Source organism: Bidens hawaiensis, unplaced genomic scaffold (assembly GCF_021521415.1).
Source record: "Bidens hawaiensis isolate Kalapana, Puna unplaced genomic scaffold, B.hawaiensis_p1.1 tig00006773_1, whole genome shotgun sequence".
Lineage (NCBI taxonomy): Eukaryota > Viridiplantae > Streptophyta > Magnoliopsida > Asterales > Asteraceae > Bidens > Bidens hawaiensis.
This window is the reverse complement of record NW_027491462.1, coordinates 350,078-374,718: the sequence shown is the minus strand read 5'-3', so window position 1 is coordinate 374,718 and position 24,641 is coordinate 350,078. Positions and strand designations below refer to the sequence as shown.

At 36.4% G+C, this 24,641-nt stretch overlaps 1 protein-coding gene and 1 pseudogene across 2 annotated transcripts; one reads left to right on the top strand and one right to left on the bottom strand.

Annotated features, from left to right (window-relative positions):
* Positions 1-6,616: 6,616 nt before the first annotated feature.
* On the bottom strand, positions 6,617-8,662 carry LOC143633530 (3-beta-hydroxylase-like; annotated as a pseudogene). Its single transcript, XR_013153684.1, has 2 exons — positions 7,780-8,662; positions 6,617-7,216 (listed from the first exon to the last, which is right to left on the bottom strand). The product of XR_013153684.1 is annotated as a 3-beta-hydroxylase-like (transcript).
* Positions 8,663-13,423: 4,761 nt separating this feature from the next.
* Positions 13,424-18,396, top strand: LOC143633529 (putative serine/threonine-protein kinase WNK3). The gene is made up of 8 exons (XM_077101816.1): positions 13,424-13,613; positions 13,685-13,722; positions 14,171-14,398; positions 14,476-14,699; positions 14,774-14,931; positions 15,712-15,895; positions 15,964-16,080; positions 17,507-18,396. The coding sequence occupies exons 1-8, from the start codon at positions 13,533-13,535 to the stop codon at positions 18,214-18,216; spliced, it is 1,740 nt and encodes a 579-aa protein (XP_076957931.1). The 5' UTR covers positions 13,424-13,532; the 3' UTR covers positions 18,217-18,396.
* Positions 18,397-24,641: the final 6,245 nt, after the last annotated feature.

Genomic DNA, 24,641 nt, shown 5'->3' with positions numbered 1-24,641 from the left:
ATATAAATGGGAAAAAGGTCACCTAACCGTTTGTATGTTAATATTACAAGTTGATACAAGTAGGACGACTTAAATTAGAACCATGTGAAGAGGGTCACCCAAGCATGGGGTCTAATAGGTGTTGATGGGATAAACATGCCAACACGAAATATGATTTCGAACCGGTCCCATAAACTCTAGAAGTTGCAAAAGGGTTTGCAATTGTTATGAATAACTACCTTGATAAACCGACAATGGGAAAAAGGTCACCTAACCGGAGTCGGGTTTATCGTTGGATTCTAGATTTTAATTATTAATTATATTTGGTATATATAAAAGGGTATTAATAATTAAAAAGGTAAAACACTAAAATGAACTTAATTAAAATTCTGCAGATGGCCGCACACGTCGACGACAACATAATCCCTAACGTCCAAAATGTATCTCTCCGATCTATTCTCGCTAAAGACCGTCTTAACCACAATAACTTTTCGGATTGGTTCCGAAATTTAAGGATTGTTCTAAAACAAGAAAAATTATATCATGTTTTGGAAACACCTATCCCCAATGAACCGGAAGAGGGAAGTGAGGTCGAATATATGAATTGGGTCCAACACACGGAAGATTCCATTCAAGTGTCATGCCTCATGTTGGCGACTATGGTTCCCGAAATCCAAAAGGATTTCGAAAACCATAATGCGTACGACATGATTACACAACTTAAGGAAATGTTCCTTAAGCAATCAAGAGTTGAAAGGTTCGAAACGGTTCGAGCCTTGCATGCATGTAGAATGGATGATAATCAACCAGTTTCAACTTATGTGCTTAAGATGAAAAGTTACATTGATCGCCTCGCCAAGCTCAATTGTCCCATCTCAAAAGAGTTAGCAACGGATTTGATCCTTAACTCTTTGTCGAAAAGGTTCGACACTTTCGTGTTAAATTATAACATGAACGGGTGGGACAAAAACATTGGAGAACTTCACTCAATGCTTAAAACAGCCGAGGCGAGCATGGGTAAAAGGGTTTTACCCGTGTTTGCGATCAATGAAGGTAGATCCAAGAATCGATCTCAACCCAATCCTAAGGCTAAGGTAGCAAAAAGAAAGGGTCCTCCTGTGCATCTTAAGGGTAAGGGCAAATCACCGGTTATGGCAAAGAAACAAAAGGTTGTGGAACCGAGGGGTCATAAGGATGATCCTTGTTTTGGTTGTGGTGAGACCGGACATTGGAAACGCAATTGCCCGGTCTACCTAAAAGAGCTAAGAGACAAGAGGAATGCGGGGCATGCCTCGGGTAATGTCTTTATGATTAATATTGAGCTAAATCTTATTTCTTCTAACACATGGGTATTGGATACCGGATGTGGAACTCATATTTGCAATTGGTTGCAGGGGTTCAAAAGGAATGAAGACTTAAAGAAGGGCGAAGTGAGTCTTTTCATGGGCAACGGTGCAAGGGTGCACGTGGTCGCTAGAGGAGACTTCACTTTATCGCTTCCAAGTGGTTTGGAGGTTGTTTTGAGAAATGTTTTGTATGCTCCTAGTTTGACTAGGAACATTATTTCTGTGCACCTTCTTAGACAATGTAACTTTGACTTTAAATTTGTAAAATCAGAAATGCATGTATCATCTAATGGTATCTTTTATTTTAAAGCTGTACCAAACAACGGTATTTATGAATTGGTTCATGACAATACCTCAAATAGCTCATTATATCAAACTTCCACTAAAAGACTCAAAAAGGATTTGAGTAATTCCTACATTTGGCATTGTCGTCTTGGACACATAAACAAGAATCGTGTAAATACTCTCCAAAAGAATGGTCTTTTGAAAACAAATGAGTTAGGTTCGTTTGATGAGTGTGAATCTTGTATTCAAGGCAAGATGACCAAAGAACCTTTTAAAGGTACAAATGAAAGGGCTAAGGACTTGTTAGGTATCATACATACGGATGTATGCGGACCTCTCAAGCCCACTAGTAGGAATAGTGAAAGGTACTTCATTACCTTTACCGACGATTTTAGTCGATATGGGTATGTGTATCTAATGAAACACAAACATGAAGCCTTTGAAATGTTCAAGGAATTTCAAAATGAAGTACAAAATCAGCTCGACCGAACAATCAAGGTACTCCGCTCCGATAGAGGAGGCGAATACCTTAGTGATGCTTTTCAAAGTCATCTTAGAGATTGTGGAATTATTTCACAGCTCACTCCTCCTGGTACTCCTCAACATAACGGAGTATCCGAGAGGAGGAATCGAACACTGTTGGACATGGTTCGATCAATGATGGCACGAAGCTCACTACCACCATCATTTTGGGGATATGCGCTACTTACAGCGGCTCGTATTTTGAATATGGCCCCGACCAAAAAGGTGGATCGAATACCCTATGAAGTGTGGCATGGAAAGGTTCCATCCTTTTCATATTTAAGGGTATGGGGATGCATAGTTTATGTTAAACGTGACACCCCAAATAAGCTTGAGGCTCGATCCATCAGGTGTATCTTCATAGGATACCCAAAGGATGATATAGGATATATATTCTATGATCCTAGTGAACAAAAGGTGTTTGTTTCACGCAAAGGATACTTCTTAGAAACTAAGTTCCTTATGGAAGGACCTAGTGAAAAGAGAGTGGAACTTGAAGAGGTTCAAGAATCACTGGATGATACACAGTTGGTCGGTACTAGTTTTCAACACGAGGATGTTGAAGGTGATCAAATGGTTGATCATACACACGTTGCTCGGAGATCTAGTAGGATTAGTCAACCTCCCGAGAGATATGGATTTCTCATGGATGATTGCTACTTGGTCGATTCGGATGAACCGATCTCCTACAAAGATGCTATGTCACAACCTGATTGTGACAAGTGGCTTGAAGCCATGAGCGCCGAGATGCAATCCATGCACGATAACCAAGTTTGGGAATTGGTTGATCGTCCACTTAACTCCAAACTGGTTGGATGTAAGTGGGTCTTCAAGAAGAAGACCGATATGCATGGAAATTTAGATACTTACAAAGCACGACTTGTAGCAAAAGGTTTCACGCAAACTCAAGGGATTGATTATGATGAAACCTTCTCGCCGGTCGCGATGCTTAAGTCGATCAGGATATTATTTGCCATTGCAGCTCATTTTGATTATGAGATATGGCAGATGGATGTCAAGACCGCTTTTCTTAATGGATATCTTGAGGAAGATGTCCATATGGTTCAGCCTGAAGGTTTTGTCGATCCATCTAATCCTGACAAAGTATGTAAGTTAAGGAAATCAATCTACGGGTTGAAACAAGCATCACGGATGTGGAATCATCGTTTCAATGAAGAAATCAAAGCGTTTGGTTTCGTCCAAAACGGTGATGAGGCGTGTGTGTATAAATGGGCTAGTGGGAGTATAGTCATGTTCCTTATTTTGTATGTCGATGATATACTTTTATTTGGAAATGATATACCAAGTATGGAAAGCGTTAAAGCGTGGTTAAGTAGTCGTTTCTCAATTAAGGATCTTGGAGAAGCGACATATATCTTGGGAATAAAGGTCTATAGGGATAGACAAAGGAAATTGATCGGACTCAATCAAAGTGCATACATTGATAAAATCCTGAAAAGGTTCAGGATGGAAAACTCTAAGAAAGGTTTGGTACCTATTCCTAGAGGAACCGTGTTAAGCTCATCCCAAAGTCCTAGCTCTAAGGAAGAGCAGGATAGGATGAAGCATGTTCCTTATGCTTCGGAAATAGGATCTATTATGTATGCAATGATGTGCACTAGACCGGACGTCTCATATGCTTTAAGCATAACGAGTAGATACCAACACAACCCAGGTGACAGTCATTGGATGGTTGTCAAGAATATATTAAAATACCTTAGAAGGACTAAGGATATGTTTTTAATATATGGGTCTGGTGAGGAGGAACTCGTCGTAAAGGGTTACGTGGATGCGAGTTTCCAAACTGACCGAGATGATTCTCGGTCACAGTCGGGATATGTCTTCATTTTGAATGGAGGCGCTGTCTCTTGGAAGAGTTCGAAGCAGGATGTTGTCGCGTTATCCACTACAGAATCTGAGTACATCGCCGCTTCAATGGCAGCCCAAGAGGCTGCATGGATGAAAAAGTTCATCATGGATCTAGGGATTATCTCTACCATTCAGGAGCCCCTAGAAATATTCTGTGACAATGAAGGTGCTATTGCACAGATCAAGGAGCCTCGTGCTCATCAGAAAACGAGGCACATTGAGCGCAGATTCAACTACATAAGGGATGAAGTTGAAAAAGGAAAGATATGTATTCATAAAGTTCATACCGATCAAAATATTGCGGACCCACTCACGAAGCTCCTCGATAGGCCAAAGCATGAGGGTCATGTTTGTGCATTAGGACTTCGGTATTCTAGTGAGTGGATTTAATCTGTGTTTAGTGTTTGTATAAGAACAAATGTAATGGGTATCTTATGATAATTAATTATGTTTTAATTTTTCAATGAGTTATGTTCTATATTTGCATGTTTAATCCGTGAATGACTTATGTTGTTCTAAACGTCCGTAGTCGATCATGCTTGTGGGAACAAGTATGAAGGTAAGACTATTATGAACCCGGATTGGTTGATATTCATGTGATGAATATAGGGCATAGGTTTGCCACCAAGGTTCATAGATATTTGTGGGATACAAATATTGGACGTGATCCGCTCTCAAGGATCACTGCATGGAGTTAGTGCAACTGATCATAAGTAATCCTTGAGTAAAGGCGAGTATCATTGTGTCCTTTGACCTGAGATGCATATTGGATCTGGTTTTTCATCAAGTCTGATAACTTGACTCTCTTCTTTGTTATTTCGGTAACACGATGACGTAAAAGAAAGAGCTCAGATATCATACGAGATGTCAACAAGGATGTATGCAGTCAAGATGGGATTTGTTCCTCTTATGTGTTGAGAGTTTAGATGTCTAAGGCCTGTTAAGTTAAATCGTTGAGAGAATGATCACTCTGTGTCTCTTCGATTTGACAGGACATCTAGTAATAAAGGGATGTAATGATAAGACTTACCTATATCATATCAAGTATGGACTTGAAGGGGATGATGTTATTGAATGGCACTTAGTCAAACACACTAGGGATGATGACCTGTTGTTAGGCGGTATTCACCATTAGCATTAACTTCCTATGAGTCTCGTGCAAGTGGGAGATTGTTGGAATACCGTATGCCCGAGACACATAATTAGATTAATGTGGCTAGTCGTGTTTGATCCAAGTCGGGTCATACCCAATAACGAGTTAGACACACACCAATTACGTATTTGTTGAGATATGATCTATAAAACAAATACAGAACACGACACATTCAGAAATCGGGTTTCTGAATACCTACTTGAAAGTGTTAAATAAATTAATTGGTTAATTCATTTATTCAAATAATTATTATTGGAATGATTATTTAACTATGTGTTCTTTTATAAAATGGTTTATAAAAGATGGGGTGTTTATATATTTTATAAAATATAAAATAAAAAATATATATATATATATTTTTGGGGCCGGTTTTGGGTGGGCCCCACACCCCAAAGTTTTGGTCAACAATCTTGTCATGGACATGGGATAGATGGAGTAAAGTTTACTTGACCAACAACCTAACACATGATGGGAAAGGGACTTGTTTTATATTTTTAGAACAAGTAACCAAAATACTTCAAGTAAAAAAAAACACACTTCTAGCTCTCTCTCTTGTTCTTGCTTACGGCCAAGATCAAAAAGGAGGCTCGGGTCTCGGTTTTTTGTGTTCAAGCTCCCTAACATAGCTCGGTGTGTGTTGGAGGCTCGGGGTATCTTCCGTTTGAGGATCTTTCCTTTGAAAGTCTAGCATCAACATCATCATCTTCTCCAACCATCAACTACATCTCTTAAAGGTTTAAGAATGTAAGTTTTACAAGCTTTGATAGTTTAGTTTTCCCGTATTATTTGATCCTTGCTTCGGGTTTCTAATAAATAGATTATTGGTAATCTTATGAAATGAATAAACTAGATTATTCATGATCACATCTTATATAAACTTGTATTATATATACATATATAAACACATGGATACATATGTTTAGTTTGTTTATATCACGCTTCCGCCTTTAATGTGACTAGTTAAATGGTTAACTAAGTTTATAAATTCCATAGAAACCCAACAATATATATATATATATATGTATATATATATATATTAATTGGCAAAGGTAATCATACTCACAAAATTACATTATTTATAAGCATGACAAATCACAAGTTGCCACTTGGTGGCTTACTTTTTTAAGCAATTTTTTTTTGTCTTTAGTTTACAAAGTGAAATTATTTCAAATATTTTTTTGTCTTTTAGTTTACGTTTTCATTGTCATTTCTATTTTGGTGTGGCGACAAGGTGATTAGGGTGTGGAATTGAATGTTAAATGTTCAATCACTGTATAGTGCAACATTTGGCCGTTCAAAAAAAAAGTTCACACTTTCATTTACACTGCAATTTTAATGATGTTTTCATACAATCCTCAAACTTCAATAAAGTAACATTTTTCTTCTTTATTGATCATTACACCAAATGCTTGTATTGTATTGATACCGCCTCAGCGCACGAGATAAAATTCCTAGTTTCTACTTAAGAACAAGGGGTTGCTGAAACTAGTATCGGACATTTCTTATGAACAGTAAGACCACTTGTCTCACTCATGTCCAAGACGTCTTCTCCCATCAATGCCAAATCAAACTTATACACCAAATTAGCCAAAACAAGCTCATTAATAATCATTGCAAATTGAATACCCGGACACCCTCGTCGTCCAGCACCAAATGGTATCAACTCGAAATGAAACCCGTTATAATCGATAGGATTGTTCAAGAACCTCTCCGGTCTAAACTCCTCGGGTGCTTCCCAGTTCGAAGGATCTCTTGCTATAGCCCATGCATTGATGAACACTTGTGTGACAGATGGGATATCATATCCGAGTATATTGACATCTTGCGTTGATTCACGAGGGACAAGAAGCGGAATTGGAGTGTGTAGTCGTAACGCTTCTTTGAGGATGGCTTTTAGGTAGGGCATGTTTTCTAAGTCATCTTCCACAATTATCGATCTCCCTTTCCCTATTTTAAGGGCCTCTTGTTGAACTTCTTTCATTGCTCGTGGGTGTCTTAATAGCTCAGCGATCACCCACTCTAAATTTGTGAATGTTGTATCGGTTCCAGCAGCAAATAAGTCCTAAATGAAGTCATAAATCAGTCAAGGGTGGATGTAGGTTTGGGACACGGTAAAGTTTTATTAGTGAGTTGTATTTGTATTATGTAATCAAGTGACACCATATAGTTAGTTTCAAGTCTAACTACACAACCCTAAAACGAATTGATGTGGTGCGACTTTCACGTTGTTTCACACTTTTAGCATGAGACCCATATTTTATATCATTGTATGCATTTCCTATCTCTCAAAGTGCACATAATTATTTTCATTACAATATATTACCATAGTGCGTGTTTCTTAAAAAAAAGGTTCCCAAATCTGAAAACAGAACTAATAACAGTAATAGTATTTGTCACGAGAATCAATAGTTGCATTCATGCAATAAGAAGTTCCTATATTTTTAACCATGTTTGTCGATACCTAAAGGTTACTTGGTATAAAAAAAAGGATTTTATGATAGAATGGTTCGTGCAAAGGATTTATTATGATCATAGCAACCTGCAACCTTACGTATAAATCACACACATCCACACACATATATATAAATCATTAAGGATACACAATCCAAAGGAAAGGCATGTTACCAAGATGATAGCTTTAATCATATCTTTCTCAACTGTAACGTTGTTTCTTTGAATTTCTAATAAGATATCACAAAGATCTTGGCATTCAACCCCGGCCTCCTTGTTTACATGTTCATCGATAACACCCTCTAAAAACTCATCAAATTCCTTAGCAACGTCATCAACTTTCCTCTCTAATCCACTTAGTCGATCCACCCATCTTAGTGATGGAATATAACTCCCAACACTAAAACATCCCAACAACTCTAAAGTCCTTCCTAGTAACTTCTTAAAATTCCTCCCATCGTACCTCCTCCCCAAAGCCACCCTACAAATCACATTATTCGTAAGCGAAATAAGTAACTCACTCAAGTTAATAACCGATCCATTCGCCCTTCCAATCTTTTCCATCATAAGAGTCATCTCCTCCTCTCTCACATGTCGGTATGACTGAACCCTTCTATTACTTAAAAGATGGATAATGGATATGCTCTTTACTTGCCTCCAATACTCCCCATATTGTGCAAAGGCTATGTCTTTGGAGGCATAAAAAATTCTACTAGGGATGTCTAGATACGGTCTGTTTGCAAATATTTTATCATGGGTTTTCATGATCTCTCGAGCGGCATCAACAGAGGTGGCTACAAGTATCGGCACGGTGCCAAGGTGAATCAGCATGAGTGGACCGTAAGTTTGAGCCATGGCATGAAGGGCACGGTGTGGGCTAGAGCCTAGTTGGTGAAGGTTTCCAACTAATGGTAGCTTCGGGGGACATGGTGGTAGGTTTTTGTGGGATTTTGAAGAAAAAATATGTCTTCAAAAGAAGTAAGGCAAGAATGATGGGAAGAGAAGAGAGGATCACAACTTGCAATGACATGGTTGATACTCTTCTACTTAAATCTAGAGAGAACCTTATAGACGTTTGCTGTTATGTTGTGGAATATTTCGTATTTATATCAAAAAAATTGTAGTTTCACATTTTTTATTCTTTTCTTCTAAAAAAAAAAACTCGAAAGTCTATTTATTACCAAATAAAGAAGATAATTTTCAAAAAAACTATAGATATGATCGTTTCAAAAATATTCCTATCAAGAATTATCTAGGAAAAAACAATTATATATATATGAAAAAAAATAAAGATAGAAAATATTTGGGTTGGAAATTGAATAAAAATATTCAGGTTGAACCTAATAAGGACCAAAACAAAATAGGGGATAAAATTCATAATAATGGTCTTTTTTATCTTCCGATCGATTCAAATTCCGAAATCAATTACCAAAAGGTCTTTTTTGATTGGATGGGAATGAATGAAAAATTATTAATCTTAAATCGCCTCATATCAAATCCGAAAATTTTTTTCTTTCCAGAGCTTGTGATACCTTATCATAAATATAAAGAGAAACCTTGGTTTATCCCAAGCAACCAGGCCTCCAGCCCCACCAACTTTTTTAGCTCTTTTTTTTTTATAAGGGCCATTTATTTATGAAAAAATACAACTATACTAATAAGGAGCTAGACTAGATCACAACATTACTACACTATATTACAACGTGATAGTATCAAAACGAAAAATTACACCATTGTTCCTAATACAACCTTGCTAGTTTTCCTCTATTCTTCACCCAGCTTAGTATCTTGATGTCCTTCTTGATTTTGTTGATCGAAACTCGTTTGTTATTAAAGAATACTTTGTTTTTTGTTTTCCATAACTACCAACACGTAATGAGAATTACTGCATGAATCACTTTGGTTTTCGTCTTCTCTTGGCAGTCGGTATCCAAATATTTTAGCTAATAAATTTCTTTAATAATAATTTAAAAGTTATATGTTAAAATTAGGGGTGCAAACGAGCCGAGCCGAGCCCGAGCTCGGCTCGTTTAACTTATACAGAGCTCGAGCTCGAGCTCGGCTCGTTTCGAGCTGTATTTTCAAAGCTCGAGCTCGGCTCACAAGCATATTTTGAAGCTCGAGCTCAGCTCGGGCTCGGCTCGTTTACTATTTATCAATTATTATTTTATATAATTATAATTATTTTTATAGAATTTTCTGTTATAATTTTATGTCTAAAGTAATACATATTATTTGGTTATTTTTATTTATTTTTTATAACATTATATATATATATATATATATATATATATATTAATTAATAATTTATATATATATTTAAAAAATATATATAAATGACAGGCTCGCGAGCCGCCTCGAGCTCGATAAGTGAAGCTCGGGCTCGGTTTGTTTATTAAACGAGCTTATTTTTTAAGGCTCGAGCTCGGGCTCGGGCTTGATCGAGCTTTTTAACGAGCCGATCTCGAGTAGCTCGCGAACAGCTCGGCTTGTTTGCACCCTTAATAAATCATCTTTAAGATAAAGTAGAAGATTAATTAATAGGTTGATCGAATTCTGAGCCAATTCAAGTTGCGTACGCTACTAATCGCTAACGTTTATAATCATTCTTAGGAGTTGTAACACAAATCTGTTTTTATCTTTATTCTACTTTTTGTAAAAGGATAATAAAGTTAATTAAATAATATGTGTGAACCACGTATTAGTTTTCACATGAAAGGATAGCAATGATTTTCCGTCACAGACTTCGCCATCAGCCTTCAGGATGTACGAATTGACTCGCTCCAAAATCCTAGATTGTTCTCTTTGTTTAATTTCCTTTGTTTTTGGACAATCATATTGGGCAAGAAGACTTATTGACCACGAGATGGATGTGGTCCCTCTTTTAAATTTAAATAAAATACAACTCTTGTTTTGTATTATGTTATTTTAAATAAAATAAAAATAAAAATAAAAATAAAAAAATTCTAATGGGCTTAAATAACTTTGGTAGTCATTGTCAAAATAATAGTTTATGTAACACCTCAACAGCCCACCTAAAAGGGCTAGCCGCTAGCGTGCCACCTTTAAACGCTAATGAGTGATGATGAAATACAACCTCAAAACTAGATAATATACGAATGTAAATTACCCTAGCCAATGTCTTTTATTGTATTGATCTTTGGTGACGGGTTCATGATTTTTTTAGATGATGGGAGCTTAACACTAATTTTAAGGAGGACGATCGGAAACCTCTACATTTAAAGAATAACTATTATATAAGTCTATAACTTCAACTTCGGTTGGAAAAGAAAACAGGAAAAAAAAGGGAGGGGGGAACCAACCAATGAATCGAGTCATTGTTATTTTTTTTTTCACGAATCGAAACTAATGCATCTACAAACTACCAACTACGTGAATGCCACAATTTCCACATGTGTAGTGCTTCCCCAATTCCTTAAACGTATTACAAAATGAAAACTTAGACGTCAAACATACAACCATTTTAAACTTAGATTTTGAAGATTTGCTTATAATCAAACCGCATGAATATTTGTATAAAACTCTTTAGAACTTGTCTTGAACCGAACCATATATAATCGGCTTTGACTCGTTTATTGAGAGGTCCGAGAACTAATTTTTGCTAGCTTCTAACGGAACGGAACCATAGGTCAAAGGGATTTGCTGTGCCCTTGTCACTATAACATTTTAGTAATTTTTTTATAAAATTAAATCTTTTTTCCTTAAACAAAACATGACTTGGGAGTTGGGGTTACATGAGAGAGAATAGAGAAAGAATTAAGAGTCTTCTTCTCAACCGATCCTCTATCTTCATTTTTATAATTATACTAAAAAACACTAAATTTATCTCTTTTATTTAATTAAATAATATTTTTTTTCTTTAATCATTACAGTTTTTTCTTTTCACCCTATAATTTACAAAAAATCACTACATTTTTCCTAAATTTTCAAAAAATCACTAACTTTTCTCTCTCCATCCTATAATTTACACTCACAACCACTCAAAACTCCACCCTATAATTTACAAACTCCATTCATAAAAATTTGGAGAATCGGATGAGAATGCTCTAAGAAGGCCAACATCCCAACTCCACAGGCCCATTGTTTTCACCAACACTAGAGGACAAGGTAGGGGTGAGCAGCAAACCGAATTAACCGAAAAAGCCGCACTAAAAAAACGAACCAAAGCATTAATCGATGGTTAATTTTTTGTTTTTTTGAAAAACCGAAATTTCGGTTTCGATTCGGTTATCCATTTTTAAAAAACCGAAAAACTGAACCAATTGATGATGAAGATTATCAAGATGATGAGGAATGAACTAAACTTTTACGATAAATAAATAAGATGATGAATAAAGACCTGGACTAAACGTTTAGTGTTTTTTAATTTTTAAACTCTGTTTAGCAACTTTGTATTCGCATACTTCCACGTAGCACGTGCATATTTTTGTTTTTTGAATTCAATATATATGTGGATTGTGGTACTTTAACACGTTCATATACAAGCTTAAAATATGCATTTTTAATTTTTTTTTGCATTGTCAACACATAATTGAAAAAAACACCGAAAATAACAGAAACCGAAACCGAATTTAACCGCCGAATTTAACCGACAAACCGGAAAACCGAAAACCAAACTGTTTGCATGTTCAAATAACCGATTACTTCGATTTCGGTTTGGGTTTCGCCTAATAACAGAACCAAACTGAACTGTGCTCAGCCCTAACTAGAGGTGTATAAAACCGGTTTTTTAACAAACTGAACTGGTTTGATTTTTGCATATTCTAGCCTGATCTAGACCGGATCGGATCGGTTTTAAAACCAATTTTACTGAAAAAACCCAAACCGCTATACAAACGACAGTTCGCTTCGGTTTGGGAACCGTTTTAATAGAAATCGGTTTGAAAAGCAAACAGGTTCTGCTTGGTTTCTGGTTAACCGGATTTTTATCACCTCTAACTAACACCAACGAAGTTCAAAATTTTCATTTAATTATCATTTAAATTTCTATTATTCTTAAAAAGTGATCTACAATTTTCTAATAAGTCCTCCATCCTTCAAAAACGCTACATTTTAATAAATAAAAAGATTGTAATTTAATATTTTGCTTTTGTAATTTTTAATACAAAAATAAAATTTCTTTATTTTAGATAGAACGCTGGAGAGTAACCAAAATGTATTTTTTATTACATTCACAAGCTTTATAATCAAATTTAAACCATTTCACAATCTTATTCTTGCATATTAAATTTAAATATTTATTATTGTGCTTTAGTGACCTAATTTCAGTCATCTAATTGGAGTACGATTTATAATCGTTATTGTTTGTATCTAATAATATTAAGAGTTTGAATATTTCCAACCATATCGATGACCAAAAAGCAATTGCATATTTTCAAAATTTGGCCTCGATGAAGAGAAGTTTTAAGAATATACTAGTGATTGTAAAATTCCCGACTATATACCAATTAATTGCCGTTTAATCTGATTGGTCTTGATAAATTCGTCCGTTAACGGTATCTAAAAAGCAATTGCATATTTTGAAAGGACTGTTGTTGTAATGATTTTATAGTCTTTCATTTCATGCGTTCATCATACCGCAACCCAATTGACTTTCCTTCCAAATTCAATCTTTATTTTTTTTTAGTTTTCAATTTTATTTTATTAATTCGATTTGATCAACCGGGCAATTGACTAAGCTGAACCGTGTTCGTTCTGGATCTTTAACGACTCCTTCCTTTTTCGTCGTCATCGTCTTCAAATTCACGCATTCAAATTCTATGCAATTAATCAAAATTCAAGCCCTAGTTCATAATTAGGCGGTCACAAATCACAGCTTCTTTTCTTCGTGCAATTTTGTTGAAATTACATGAAATTATATGTTTTTTTGTTCGTAAAGCGATTTACGAAGAAAAAAACATATCGAAATGCCGTTGGAATCCGATCATGAAACGGACGATCCAGATACCGATTTCGTGGAGATCGATCCTTCTGGTCGTTACGGTCGGGTCAGTACCTTCAATTTCACTAATAAATCATTTTTGTTACCTTTTGATTTGATGGTGAAATTTGGTTGCAGTATAAAGAAGTCCTGGGAAGAGGTGCCTTTAAAAAAGTGTATCCTTCTTTCTCTTCACATTCTTATTATTATTTATTACATTTATCTTATTATTAGTTGTTAATCAGTTGTTACATGCTTCAACATGCAACTTCATTATGTTTATAACGACTACTCGATTAGAATTAGAAACCGGTGCATTATACGGTTGAATAAAGGTCTGATTTGTTTTAAAATGAAATCGTTGCAAGTTGTGAATGTATACATTACGAATGGGTGAATGACGTGGTGGGGTGGTTAGGAGTTTTACCTTAAGGCTCGCTTTCTTCTGTTTGACGCCGCAGGTTCGAATCCCACTCATGTATCATGTTTCCGGGTTTAGGCCGATTATTCAAAGTGAGATAATGTTGGTGTTTCATATGAATTTGAAATTGAAAATCGGAAATTACTAGTTACAATATTGAAATTTAAGGTGTTTGTAATCCTTGATCAATTTGGGGAATTTAGATACAAAGCATTTGATGAATTGGAAGGAATTGAAGTAGCATGGAATCAGATCAAGGTTTCTGATTTCTTAAAATATCCTGATGAGCTCGAACGCCTATACGCAGAGGTACATTTGCTTAAAACATTGAAGCACAAGAACATAATCAAATTCTACAATTCATGGGTCGATACAACCAACGAACACATCAACTTTATCACTGAGATTTTCACATCAGGAACATTAAGACAGTAAGTTAATTTGTTGTTAAAAGTTGTGTATTTTGTTGCTAAACATTGATATGTAAGCATGCTTAACATTGCTATAGGTATCGAAAGAAACATAAGCATGTAGATCTAAGAGCATTAAAGAAGTGGTCTAAACAAATATTAGAGGGACTTTTGTATCTTCACAGTCATGACCCACCTGTTATACACCGTGATTTGAAGTGTGACAACATTTTTGTTAATGGGAATCAAGGAGAGGTTAAAATTGGTGATCTTGGATTGGCTGCTATTCTTTTACAGGCTCGATCTGCTCACAGTGTCATTGGTGAGCACATTTTCTTTTGTTTGTGATTGTGATTAATTATGATTGTGCTGAAACTATTGTAATATGAAATTTAGGTACTCCTGAGTTTATGGCACCTGAGCTTTATGAAGAGGAATATAATGAACTTGTAGATATATATGCCTTTGGAATGTGCTTATTGGAATTGGTGACGTTTGAGTATCCATATTGTGAATGTTCTAATGCTGCTCAGATATACAAGAAAGTGACATCAGTAAGTAATTTATGATCACTTGCAGTTTAAGTTACATTTGTTAAGTTTTAGGCGTATATTAATCACTAAATTTATGTCAATTCTTATGTATGTCGAGTAATGAAGGTTGGATTTGATGAATATTGAAGAAATGGGTTTTCTTTTTTACTGTTTACGCCCCTAACGCTAGGCCTGTAAGCGAACTGAACGAACACGAACGGAACTTGTTCGTGTTTGTTTGTTTAACTTTAATAGAACCAATGAACGGACACAAACACTTAAATGAACCTATTTTCTTTTTCATGTTTGTTCTTTTAAGAAAGTGAACATGTTTGTGTTCATTTATGTTCATTCATTGATATTCTAAATGAGTGAGAGCATAAACAAACATAAATGAACGAACATAAACAAAGAAAATAAATGCACTCTTGTTTGATCGTTAGTCGATTACCCGAGGCATGGTTCTAAAATTTGATTGAGTTGATGGGTTGATGCATGATGGGCCAATTAGTATTACTAATAACTAATATATAACTTTGAAAAAGTTAATGAACATAAACGAACAAACAAACATAAATGAATAATAACAAACAAATGTAGATAAGCAAACACAAATGAATGTGAATGTACAAAACTTTTGCTCATGTTCATTTGTTTATCAAATAAACATACATAAACAAACTCTGTTTCCTTTCATAACCCGTATCCTAGTTTTCTCACAAGAACTTTTTTTTGACCATTGTTCATTTTAATTCCTTTAAACAATCAGAATTCATGGAACATGTTTTTCAATCTTGTTAGGGAGTCAAACCAGCATCATTAGCAAAAGTTAAGGATCCTGAAATCAAATCATTTATAGAAAAGTGCATTGCTAAAGTTTCTGATAGATTATCCGCCAAAGAATTATTAATGGATGAGTTTTTACATGATGAGCATTGTGACAGTGTACATACACGAGGTCAAACGAGTTCAAGTTCCAACCCAGGTAATATCTGCAACACGCTTCTCAAAATATTTTTCATATATTTTTCATTTTATGTTGAATTTTTATAGATGACGATGGTGATAAGCTGGACAATGGTGAAACTCAAGCTCGAGATTTCACAGTCATAGGTCAAATGAGAGACCTGAATACTGTTTTTCTAAAACTGCGTATAGAAGATACCACAGGTTGTCTTTTTATTTTTGTTTACGTTAGATTGAGGCTATTAGTGGTGTAAACAAGCCAAGTCGGTTGTGAGCTAGTCGAGATCGGCTCGCTTAAAACACGAACTGTCCCGAGCTTTAGCGTGCTTGAGTCTATATTTGAGATAAATTTTATAAACAAGCCTGAGCCCAAACTTCACATTTCTAGTTTAAGTAGGCTCGCAAGCCTAAACGCATCTTAATTATGTAGTTTTTATTTAATATATTAAATATGTATTTATGTATTAGTTCTTATTATACATTAAATTATGACAAAAATAACTAGAATAATAGTATTATGCTATACATAAAACTATAATTTACAACTGTATATGAAAATAATTATAAATGCATTTAACGAAATAGTTAAATAATAAACGAGCCGAGCTCGAGCTCGCAAAACTACTCATGAGCGAGGCTCGAGGCTATATTTGAGCTCATATCATAAACACATATCGAGCTTGACTAGATTTGTTAGCCAATAGAGCCTTTTATTTTATAACTTCTTTTTGATATCTTAATTACACATTTACGCATTAATTATTATTATACATTAGATTATGACAAAAGTAACTACAATAATATTATTATGTTTTATAAAACTATAATTTACAATTGTATTTGGAAAGCATTATAAATGTATGCAAATAAAGTTGTTAAATAATTAATAAATAACAAACAAGCTGAGCTTGAGCCTATATTTGAGCTTATTTAATAAACAAGCTCGAGCCTGAGCTTCAGAATGAGCTTGACTAGACTCGTGAGCCTAAATGAGCCTGTTATTTATATAACTGCTATTTAATATATTAAATATATGCATGTTAATAATAATAATAATAATTATTATTATTATTATTAAAATTAAATTATGATAAAAGCAACTATACTAATAGTATTATGTTATATATAAAATAATAATTTGCAACTGTATATAAAGGAAAAAATAGTTAAATTTTAAACGATCCGAACTCGAGTTTGTAAAACTACTCTTGAGCCGAGCTCGAGCTTTAGAAATAGAGCTTGGCTCGGCTCATTTACACCCTAATATTTGAGGTAGCGAACTGGGTGGGCTGTGTAACTTTCCATAGCGGGTAATTTTCATGCAGGTTAAAAGTTAAAACGGTTGGGCTCCATTGGGTTTTAAACATTACACTTTTGATCCAGATATTAAAAAACTTTTATAAATAGTTAGTGTGATCAGTGATGTGGTTACATTGTTACAAGCAGGTTACCTGTTTTAATCCGATTACTGTTTTGGATAACACAATCTTTTTGCTCCCACAAAAAGACTCAGATTAAGAAAAAAAAACAAATTGAATTAAAAGGCCCTTTATAAAAATGATGGCATGGATGCTGCCTTATCAGTACCTTGAGTACTTGACCATGTTGACTTTTTGTATTTGTGAGCCAGGGAATGTACGCAACATTCACTTCCCGTTCGATACCGATAACGACACATCAATCGCGGTTGCGAGCGAAATGGTTGAAGAACTCGACTTAACCGATCAAGACGTCTCAACAATCGCGGAAATGATCGATGCAGAAATCCGGTCATGCATTCCCGACTGGGCCCCACGGGACTACTTTGAGGATCAAGAAGATAATGAACCCTCTGGCTCGGTTGGCTCACCCTCTGACCAACCAAATGAGTCTCCGTCCTCGTTGACCATCAAATCTTGTACTTCACCCGGAGTTTTAGCCCTTGAAAGATTAGCTTCGGGTAGAAAAATTTGGTGTGATTCACCCAAAGGATGTTTTACTCCGCTCAGACCGCGCTCAAACGTCTCTGGAGAAGGCACACCCAAAACCGAAGACGAGAACGAGAACGAGAACGAGAACGAAAATGAAAACGAAAATGAGAACGAGAACGAGAACGAGAACGAGACTGGGACTGCGAATGAGAATGAGAACGAGAACGAAAATGAGGATGATAAAGTGGAATTGATTATGGAAAGACTAGATAATTTATTGATTGAGCAGCAAAAAGAATTGGATGAACTGAAAAGGAAACACGGGTTGGTTGTATTGGATATGTTAAAGAAACTTCCACCCGAGACCCGTCAAGAAGTTGCTAACAACCGTAACGTGCAGATCTTTGAGGCGTCGGACATTGATTCCTAGTAAGTTTTTCAATGTTAAGGTTTATCGAAATCACACGAGGTTGATGAATACTTGTACATACTTATAATGTTGAGTTCAATTGTGAGTTTCACTTGGTTTGGAGTTTGGACTAAATTGTTTGTAAACATTTTTTGAATCTTGACATTATTTTAAGTAGAAGCATTGTTATTCTTGAGTGGAGGAATTGGGTAGAGATGAATTAGGATGATGGTTTCTGAATCTAGTGGATTGGGGAGCTATAATAACAACTATTTATATAATAATAGTACAATGCCAAGTCTTTTAATATTTTAAAACTTTGTTCAATGTGTTTTTTAGTAATACCTTTAACGGGTTTTATCATGTGTTAATTTTTTTTTGAACAGCAAGCACAAAATGAAACATTAAAACAAAAGGAAAGAGAGCCTACAACAGGAAGCTGTAGAACACCCAAAGTTACAGCAAAAAACTTACACACACAAAACTAAACTATTACAATAGAAAGAGGAGATTTAATCCAATCAATCCAAGTAAACTCCTTGATTGTAGATCTGTTCTTTATCCAACTGTAGAGATTTGTTTTAGTATCTTCCACCACACTCTCCTTTGACAAGCACCTGTTATTGAATCTATACTCATTTCTTTGTTTCCATATGAATCAAAACGACGCGAAAATAATGGCCTTCAAGAACCTCCTTTCTGAACTCGGCTGCGGCTGATCCGCCACTTCAACGAGCTACGCAACTGAATTAAGGCCGGTAACATCCCAACCGCACCATAAAGAGACCGCTCTCCAAACCTCCTGTGCTCTTTTACATTCGAGAAAAACGTGATCCGCCGATTCAGCCACCGAGGCACATGACTGGCAATCAGGATTAACCGAGACCATTCCTCTTGAGATTAGATTGACAGCAACCGGAATCTTATATTTTAGTAACCTCCAGACAAAACAGTTAATTTTAATCGGTAGCCACCTTTCCCAATAGCGATACGAGACCGCCTCATTCCCATACAACGCTGCCTCCATGACTCCTCTCATTCGATGAACCAAAACTTACCTGAACTATCTCCGATCCATCTCCAACTATCCGCTTTACCAGTATAAAAATTGTATGAGACCACCATATGCTTCAGATCATCCAGATCCAAATGAATTTCATCCCGCAAATTCGACCGAGACCAGCTCCAAGTCGTATTTAACAGCCCCGACCCGCTCGACATAACTCTATCACACACCAAACATCCTTTGATAACCTCTAGCGTATATAATTCCGGGAACAAGTCTTTCAAGGCGAATCTGCACATCCAGGTGTCAAGCCAGAATGTCACACCCCGGCTCAGGGCCTGGGCGTGACACCCAACATTGGTACATGTTTTGAAAATATATCAGAGTTTAAGATTGTAAAGCGGAAGACTTTAATAAAATATTATTATATTAAAAAGACGTGATTTTAAAACACCCGTTAATTTGTACATAAGTGTTTGGATTACAAAACCATGTTTCACATTATTTTATTTATAAAACATCCATTGAGCCATCAGATCGTCTAACGGCTACCCTTCTTCTTCAAACACCTATTCTCCATTGCCTGTAAAACAGTTATAAATACGTCAGCAACACATGCTGGTGAACACGCTGACACAAAGCATTTAAGTTACTTAGTTATCCCCTCGCGTATCTTATGACCCGGCCCATCGTGGCTTAGAAACAACCAAGTTAAATATACTATTACAAACCTCCAGTTATAATTGAAACCTCTCAGCGATACCGCAGCATCGAGGTCTTAGCAACTATCAATATACACGAGATAATCCCCTCTCGGACATTACTTAGGTCCGGCCCAACGTGGCGGAGGTATTAGCAAGTGTGGTGCGGTGTGCCCACCGTCTACCCACATATGTAAGGATCCAGACAAACGTATACAATAGCCTGGGGGCAGCATTACTTTTGTTTATAAAGTTTTAGGAATATAATCCCATGCAAACATTCAAGACTTTGTTTTACAAAAACTTGGACGTATTCACCTTTCTTCTTGGTTGGTGTTTCTCACCAATTTGTCTCGTTACCTCGGACCTATAGTACGAGAATAACATTTTATAAGTACTAGATCAACGATCTAGCTTCAGACCTTTAGTCCGGTTGCATAACCTTTACCTTGACATTTTATCTCTTTATAAATATAAGGACCTCTAGTCCTTACTTTTCTTAATCATTTATAAATTACGTTTCTTCTTCAAGAAGAAACGTACATTTCACATTTCTTTTATTATAAGAAATATTTATAAAATCTTTAAAATAATGACATAATATTTCATTTATAATCTTGACTTATAAAAATCTATTTTTCACTTTATTATATGATCAAGGTATGGCTATATCCCTGACTGGGATCTAAGCCATTTATAATATAATAATCGGGCAGAACCCCTACCTTGAATGGCTTATTACTTGAAATGCCTATGCTCTACTTGGACAACACTTCTACTTGGAGGTAAGTCGAGAGAGTATTTAGGTAGGGTTATGGCACGCATTTCGAGGTAAGACTTGTCGAGATATTTCCATATCGGTGTCGTGGCATGCTTATCGAGGTTAAGTATGTGATTTGGAGTGTGAGGATGAGTGAGGACCACCCCTCATGGTCGGTCTATTTATAGAAATTTTTCTCCATCTTCGCATATCGCGAAGCTGTTTCGCGTATCGCGAAGATGCACTAGCTTCGCTGGGTCGCCGCGTAGGCTTGCCATGTGTTGCCACGTGTCCTGCATCTTCGCGTATTGCGAAGATGCAAAATCCTGGATTCTTCGCGTATCGCAAAGATGCAAAACTTTGAATCTGCTGATCTTTTGGTAACTTGCTATATCTTGATTTCGTCTCATCATCATCCAAAAATACAAAGGCGGCTTTGTGCGAAGTGCAAAGTGCGCCATCAAAGCGCCACATATCGCCCATCGCCCTTCACCCATGCGCGTCAGGTGCTTCGCACCCTCCGCTAGGACTAGGGAGAGTGATTGGCTACTTAAGAACATTATCATGGAATGTTCTCCCTTTATAAAGTGCTTAATATTTCTTTCTTCTTCCGATGTGGGATGAAGTATCCGTACTTCATTCCCTTAATATAAACTACTTTCCTTCTTTGTCTTATTTTTCTCTTTACTTTTACCATGAATATTTTTATTCCCTTAACTTTATTATTTGTCAAAAATTGTCCAAAATTTTCGTGATGTTACATCCTCCCCACCTTAGAATGAATCTCGTCCTCGAGATTAGCTTAGAACAGATGCGGTTATTTCCTTCTCATCTCTGACTCTAACTCCCAAGTAAACTCGGGTCCTCTTCGAGAATTCCATCGTATCTTGACTAATTTTAGCCTTCGATGTTTAAGTTGCTTGACTTGAAAATCTTCAACTTGTAGGGGTTGTTCTACAAATTTTAGATTTTCATTGACTTCGACATCCTTTAAGGGCATGGCTAAAGTTTCGTCAGCCAGACATTTACGTAAGTTAGAGACGTGAAATACATCGTGTATTCCTTTCATCTCTTCTGGCAATCGTAAGCGATAAGCAACAGTACCGATTCGTTCTAATACTTCAAATGGTCATACGAAACGTGGACTTAACTTTCCTTTCTTGCCGAATCGTACAACTCCTTTTCATGGTGATACTTTTAGTAAAACCTTATCGCCTACTTGAAATTCCAACGGCTTACGACGGACGTCTGCATAGCTCTTTTGTCGATCTCTTGCCGCCTTAAGTCGTTCACGGATTTGTAATAGTTTATCCGTGGTTTCTTGGACTACTTCGGGTCCAGATATTTGATTATCTCCTGTTTCGGACCAACATACAGGCGTTCTACATTTCCGTCCATACAAAGCTTCAAATGGTGCGGCTTGAATACTTGTGTGATAACTTTTATTATACGAGAATTCCATCAGAGGAAGGTGATCATCCCAACATCCACCTAAATCGATCATAGAAGCTTGAAGCATGTCCTCAAGCCTTTGAATTGTTCTTTCGCTCTGCCTATCAGTTTGAGGATGATAAGCAGTGCTAAGATTCAACTTAGTTCCTAACGCTTGCTGGAAACTATTCCAGAAATGAGACGTAAATCTATAGTCTCGGTCAGATATGATAGATAATGGCACACCATGTAATGCTACGATGTTGTTCACGTAAATCCATGCCAATCTATCCATAGAATAGGATTCATTGATAGGTAAGAAATGAGCGGATTTAGTTAACCTATCAACGATTACCCAAATAGAACCCTTTTGGGTTTCTCATGTTCTTTTCGGCTTAATGCGTCAGCTACAACATTTTCTTTTCCTTCGTGATAGATGATTTCACAATCGTAATCGTTTAAAGTATCCATCCATCTTCTTTGACGCATGTTAAGTTCCTTCTGATCAGATATATGCTTTAAGCTCTTATGATCAGTGTACACGATAAACTTGACTCCATAGAGATAGTGTCTCCATAACTTTAAGGCAAAGATTATGGCACCCAACTCTAGATCGTGAGTTGTATAATTCTTTTCGTGCACTTTCAATTGACGAGAAGCATAAGCTATTACTTTCTTTCTTTGCATTAGTACGCAACCCAAACCTGAATAAGATGTGTCACTAAACACAACGAAATCCTCTGTACCCTCTGGCAAGGCCAGTATTGGTGCATTTATAAGCTTTTGTTTAAGTAATTCAAATGCTTCTTGTTGCTTGGTTCCCCATTCATACTTAGCATTCTTTCGGTTAATGAAGTTAAGGGAACTGCTATACGGGAGAAATTCTCGATGAATCTTCTATAATATCCAGCCAAACCCAGGAAACTTCGGACCTCGGTTGGCGATCTAGGAATCTCCCATTTAGCTATTGCTTCAATCTTTGCGGGGTCCACTTGAATTCCATTTGCGTTGATAACGTGGCCAAGAAATTGTACTTCATGCAGCCAGAATTCGCACTTGGAAAATTTGGCATACAACTTCTCGTTTCGGAGTATCTCAAGCAAGATTCTAAGATGAACTTTGTGATCTTCTTCCGATTTAGAATAAATAAGTATATCGTCGATGAATACGATTACAAATTTATCTAAATAAGGCTTACAAACTCTGTTCATCAAGTCCATAAAAGCGGCTGGGCATTAGTGAGTCCAAATGGCATCACGGTGAACTCATAATGTCCGTACCTTGTTCGGAAAGCTGTCTTTGGGATATCTTCTTCTTGAACTTTCAACTGATGATACCCAGAACGTAAATCTATTTTCGAAAAGAAACTCGCTCCTTGCAATTGATCGAATAGGTCATCAATTCTAGGTAGCGGATATCGATTCTTAATAGTAACTTTGTTCAAGGCTCTGTAATCGATACACATTCTCATGGAACCATCTTTCTTCTTGACGAATAAAATCGGAGATCCCCAAGGTGATGAACTTGGACGAATAAACCCTTTCTTTGACAACTCATCCAGTTGTTTCTTTAATTCCTTCATTTCCGTCGGAGCCAAACGATAGGGGGATTTGGCTATTGGAGCTGCTCCAGGCATTAAGTCTATTCTGAATTCGACTTCTCGATTGGGTGGAATTCCTGGAAGTTCATCTGGAAAGATGTCAGAAAATTCGGATACTATGGGTACGTCTTTGATTTCCTTCGGTTTTGATTCTTTTGTTACATAATCCATAAATGCTAAACATCCTTGGTTTAAGCATTTGTTAGCTTTCATCATGGAGATTATGCTAACATGACCAGCATCTTTGTCGCCCGCGATTTGAATTGTTCGCTTGTCTGGGGCTTGGAGTTCTATGGTTTTCTTATTACAGATGATACGGGCATGGTTGTCGGATAACTAGTCTATACCTAGAACTATATCAAAGACTGCTAATGTCATAGGTAGTAATTGTACAGGGATGACGTAGCCTGCCAACATGATCTTTCCTTTTTCTAAGGTCTCAGAAATTTTAACTATCTCACCATTGGTCGTTTCGACGTTTATGGTTTTATTTAATTTCTTTAAAGGTTCGTTTAATAGACTACAAAATTTATAATCTATAAAACATTGATTTGCACCAGAATCAAATAAAACTCTTGCGTAAACGTTATTAACTAAGAACGTACCGGTGATGGTTTCCGGTATGTTGGCGGCCTTCTGGGTGTCAAGTACAAAAACTCGATCATTCCCTTCTTTCCTTCATTCTTGGTGCCGCTCCCTCCAGCACCTCCACTCCCAGCAACATTCTTTTTAGGACATTCGAAGCTAAGATGTCCCATTTCCTTGCAGTTGAAGCAAGTCATCTTGTTTTTCCAACAATCAGCAATGACATGCCCTGGATTCTTGCATGTATCACAGATGGTAGATGAAGACACTGCGAACCGGCATCGACCCATATGATGCCTTTTACAAATCTTGCATAATGGGTAGTTGGAATTGAAACCACCCCTCCTCCGATCCACATCTTTT